Genomic DNA, 5,428 nt, shown 5'->3' with positions numbered 1-5,428 from the left:
CAAATGACCCGATACATTCAAATGACCTATTTCCATTGTGGTCCTTAAATAAATAAGGTTCCCCAGTTTACCAAAGGTTTTCTTAGAAACCAACACGTAAAAGAACCCCTTCCTATATTGTCCAGTTAATAACTCTGTGTGTGTGTGTGTGTGTGTGTGTGTGTGTGTGTGTGTGTTTCTTTGTGTCTGGTGTGATGCAGACGGTGATGAAGAAGCTGGAGGACGCAGCCAACAACACCAAGACCTGGAAGCACAAGGTGGCTCATCATGAGGGCTTGATACGGCTCATCCAGCCAGGTAACGACTGCACACTGTTTGCAATACATTATTAATTAATACACAGGACAAGATGTTACTATCCCTTGTGCCAAAATCCGAGGAAAAACACATTTAGAAGCCCAATCCAGAATAAAACAAGCTAACAGGCTAACAAACTAATAAACAAGACACAAATCACCAGTTACCTACCCTAGCCAACAGCAGTACAATACAATGCAATACAATACAATACAATACAATGCAATACAATACAATACAATACAATACAATGCAATACAATACAATACAATACAATACAATGCAATACAATACAATACAATACAATGCAATGCAATACAATACAATACAATACAATACAATGCAATACAATACAATACAATACAATGCAATACAATACAATACAATACAATGCAATACAATACAATACAATACAATGCAATACAATACAATACAATACAATACACTACACTACAATACAATACAATGCACTACAATACAATACAATACAATACAATACAGTACAAATACAATATGTAAGGGATAATCAATCACTAGGTGTGCGATATATGATTTTATTGCACAACGTGGAGGCAAATAACTTGCCTCCGCGAAGTGCATTAAAATCATATAACGCACACCTAGGAGTTGATTATCCCGCTTATACCACGGTCATTTGCCAACAATATAAAATAAAAGCATTTGTGAATTTTTGGTGCAAGTTTAGCAATCAAAATCTTCACAAGCCATTACTTTGTTTACCTAGCAACACTTGGGAAACCGACTAATACCTGGAACAAGCGTTACCATCCAGTCAGCTTCACGTCATTATGGAACCCACCGCAGATTTGGGCAGACCACGCCCTACGCTCGCCTATCAGGCCAATAGATGAGACAACAATTAGTAATTTAATTAAAAGAGAAAGTACTGTAAAAACTACTATATACACAGTATATATATATATAATGCGGAGAAACAATCTTTTTTTAAGCTAAATAGATAGCCATTGCAAGTTCATTAACGTGATATCTCAGGAATGCCGTGACGGTATTTCTTCCAATTTGGCTCAAACATCCACTTGGACTCAAGGATGAACTGATTCCATTTTGGTAGTCAAAGGTCAAGGTCACTGTGACTTCACGGACGCCATTTTCAAGCTCGGTAACACCATACGCCTTGACGGAATTTCTTCACATTTTGCTCAACTCCTCACTTGTTGTCGGAGGCACATATCCGCGGTGCGGTCGTTCTACTTCTATCTGGTTTAGTGGTTAGTAACCACTGGTTACGCCTCTGACACCTCTGGTCCAAGTGATCGGAGCAAAAAAGGGTAGCGAAACGAGAGGTTCTCTTTCTCTCTGGCCCCCAGGAGTCCCCACAAGGATCCCTGGCGGTCCCCGGACCCCCACTGTTGTAGTCCACCTGAATGCAACATTCCTCTGTCTTGAATAGTCTCTTTAATCTCCCTGCTCCAGGCTCCAAGGGGAACCAGATGATCACCAACTGGGGCCCCGCAGCCTTCTCTGATGCGGAGCTCAGTCTGAGGCAGAAGGAGTGGCAGGAGAGGAAGAACCAGCCGGCCCAGGCCCAGTAGAGCCCCTGCTCTCACCCAACCTGAGACACATACTGCCGAGGAGGAGCCTGGGATACATGACAAGTGTAGCATCTATGTAGTGATTGAAAGGTAGGGCTGGGTATCGTAAAAAAAGAAAGAAAAGATAGCAGTACCAATACCAGTACACTAAGAGTGATACCGGTACCAACAGAGACCATACCTTTCGTTTCGATACAGTACCTACGCCGAAGGGCCAACTTACACACTTATACACCGCGCTCAAATTCACCACCACGGATTCGATGGGATGTAGCTGCTGCGGTCCTGGGCCAATCACACGTCACATTAAATCGATGAACGCTGACGCTGATTGGCTGCGAGCAAAACCACACAAATAGGCATTTTTTTCTAGATCTGTGTACAAAAAGGATCGAATACAGGTATCGTTTGACCGGAGGAGTTTCAATACTACTTGGTACTGGGTTATTTCAGTCGGGTACCGATACCCAGCACTACTATTGAAAGGAGTTCTTTGCTAACCGGATTTTCAGTGGAATCCAAAAACCTAAAAGTACCAAGATACAGTAGCATCTCAAGACGGCATGTGGCCAAAACACATCAACGGTTTTAAATGAGAAATAAAACAGGTAGATTAATACAGGAGTTTTATTTTAAAGGGGCATTCAATTATATTAGTTTTTATCCTTTTATCGGCCTCTATGAGCATTCAGTAGGAATTACAAGAACATAGATAGAAATAGTTTCCTCCTACCCAAGTCTCTGACCCAGTAATCACAGAGTCATTACCCAAGTCTCTGACCCAGTAATCACAGAGTCATTACCCAAGTCTCTGACCCAGTAATCACAGAGTCATTAGGATCAACAACACTATCAACCCTCTTGAGATATGAGTCATTTTGTGCTATTCGGCAGTAAATCCTACTTTATTGGCCCTTTAAAGGGTGCCTTGGACCAACATTGACCCAATGCCCGCTGACCATGTGATGCAATGAGGCGTGCCGTCATTGGACGCATCTTAAATGACTCGGTCTACTACAGACGAGCCATCTGGGATACTCGCGGCGTGCATCCAACTTGCTAATGATTCTAGTACCACTCGACATGGCTAACCTCCTGACAGGTGAACAACAATGCAAAATAGATATTTAAATTAGGTTTATTCATGATTTAGAAAGAGTTTTTACCCTGCTAGCATTTAGTTTGTTTACTGTTTGCTGTCTATGAAATTCACTACCGTTCACCACGGTCTGACCTCCTGCAACTGACAAAATGGTCAAGGTCAAGACCGATGCAGACAGCTAAAGTGGAAATTCACTGTTTTATGTTCAGGCTGTCATAGTGTCATAGGCTCTATAGCAGGGGTGTCAAACTCATGTTCGTTCACAGGCCACATGTGCCCAATTTGGTCTCAAGGGGGCCAGACCAATAATAACCAATAAATGACAATACCCCAAAAAATAATTTTTCTTTTAGTGTAAAGAATTACAGGTAGCCTACAGGTTTTCATTTAGGGTTATCTCAGCTACCATCAAACAAATGATCAAATCTACTGTCTACTGTAACTATGCATTACAGTTGATGACAACTGTGCAATTCTCTCTAGTTTTTACAGGTAATGAAACTAGGATTTCTCTGTGCAATTTCTTACACTTTGCAAAGTCATCCTGTGAGCCGGGTTGGATCCTTTGGCGGGCTGGTTCTGCCCCCTGGGCTGGTTCTGCCCCCTGGGCTGGTTCTGCCCCCTGGGCCGGTTCTGCCCCCTGGGCCGGTTCTGCCCCCTGGGCCGTATGTTCCGACACCCCTGGTCTAAGGTCTGTGAGCAAGCAATGAACAACATGTTAATATTGACATTCCGGTATCAACACTTCTTTTTCCTTTTAACTCTTTGGGACCAACTTCAATGGAGACGACAAGGGATTTGTGTAAATATTTAAACGCTTTTAACACTGGTGATCTTTTTTTTGTTTTCCTTACTTGGCAGCAACACACAGGTGCCATCATTAGCACTTGGGTGACTTGTTACGCCTGTGATACTTCCCACATTAACAAAGCTATTACTGTGAAATCGTTAGGCTTTCAGATGGCAGTATAATTCACTAACTTGCTGTCCCGTTTCACTCCCATCATCAAAGTGCTGTTGACCCGAGTCTGTTCCTCCGAGGTTCATCTCTATCTAAACTGAGGTTAATCTCTATCTAAACAGGTTCATCTCTATCTAAAGTGGTTCATCTCTATCTAAACTGGTTCATCTCTATCTAAACTGAGGTTCCTCTCTATCTAAACTGGCCCTAAACATTGCCTGCCTTTAAACACTGTGTCAGAGATAGATGGGGTGTTTTGCCAAAGCCTCAGTGGAAGCAGGAAAGCTAACTGCAGAACATTTGTCCTGTGCTGTTGTGCCATAACCATCAGTGCCTTGGATATGTCATTGTTTGTGAACATTGTGGTTTTTGCTTTGTTTTTATTTGTATATAGCTGAAGACTGAACTATGTAGTAAAACATGTCTTGAGTAACTGGCCTATCTTGCTTCTTCCATCCATTCCAATCCATTCTTTGAGCAAACCTCTCTTCTCTTTATTTGTGTATATTTTGATTTTGATTTTTACATTATGTATGTATGTATGTCTGTATGTATGTATGTACTGTATGTATGTATGTGTGTGTGTGTGTGTATATATATATATATATATATATATATATATATATATATACTATAATTGGAGAGCTGTCTGTTTGTTCGGCCAGAGTTGGCGCACCGTTGTTTCCGACCGCCCGCAAAATTTGCCAAAACCCTTTATAAAGGGGTCTGCAATGAATCTGGTGCAAAAAGAGAAAAGAATCTGAGCATGGAGGGCACTACAGAGATATTTTACGTTTTTAGGCCTTCACACTCATAGAGCCATTGTGACATCATCAGCATCCTTTCCTTGCCTGCTTCCTACAGATGTCACAGATGAGTGACAATTGATGTCACTCGAGTGACATCACAATTGCTGATGACATCATTCAAGTGACATCACCCTAGTAGCCTAATCTTAACTTTCTCTTTCTTAATTTTGTACTGGTGGGCATATACTGTATATAGGCTATGTAAACTCCAATCCTATTACTTTGAGTTGCATTTTATGTATGAATGGTGCCAGAAAAATACCTTCATATTTTTGATGCAGCGTAGCCCATTCAGAAATGTTTTGTCAACTTCCATCTGGGCAGCAGTGACTAAGGAGCACATAGGAACACCTTGTCAGGAAAAAACAATAAAACATGTCTGACCCTCCATATCCCTTTGTAACGGTTGCTGGCAATGTTGCCCATTTATGTCCTCCAGATGGCGCTATGGCACCACAGATTGAACACAGCACTGAGTGTAGAAAGAGAAGAATCTCCTCTGGCAAAAGTCTAGCAACAGAGGCATGGGGGCATGTTTAACTGTTTGTGTTATTGTGGATCACCTAGGGACAGAGCAGTGTCCATGACTTCACTGTCTAGAATCTCCATTTTCCAAAAATAAAGCGAATCGTTTTCTATTTCCTGCAATATACAGACAATATCATCGTATCATATGCCGGTCTAT

General features: G+C 41.6%; 1 protein-coding gene across 2 annotated transcripts in view; it reads left to right on the top strand.

Annotated features, from left to right (window-relative positions):
* Positions 1 to 4,357, top strand: part of LOC310800357 (switch-associated protein 70-like) — a 40,371-nt gene extending 36,014 nt beyond the window's left edge. For both annotated transcript variants that reach the window (XM_083662958.1, XM_083662959.1), the window contains 2 exons: positions 201 to 297; positions 1,753 to 4,357. In XM_083662958.1, the coding sequence (XP_083519084.1) occupies positions 201 to 297; positions 1,753 to 1,871 (216 nt within the window). In that variant the 3' untranslated portion in view covers positions 1,872 to 4,357. The remainder of the gene's footprint in view (positions 1 to 200; positions 298 to 1,752) is intronic.
* Positions 4,358 to 5,428: the final 1,071 nt, after the last annotated feature.

The sequence above is a fragment of the Poromitra crassiceps genome, assembly GCF_964638095.1.
Source record: "Poromitra crassiceps genome assembly, chromosome: 30".
In the NCBI taxonomy this organism is placed as follows: domain Eukaryota; kingdom Metazoa; phylum Chordata; class Actinopteri; order Beryciformes; family Melamphaidae; genus Poromitra; species Poromitra crassiceps.
The sequence above is the reverse complement of the archived record's forward strand: the minus strand, read 5'-3'. Positions and strand labels throughout refer to the sequence as shown.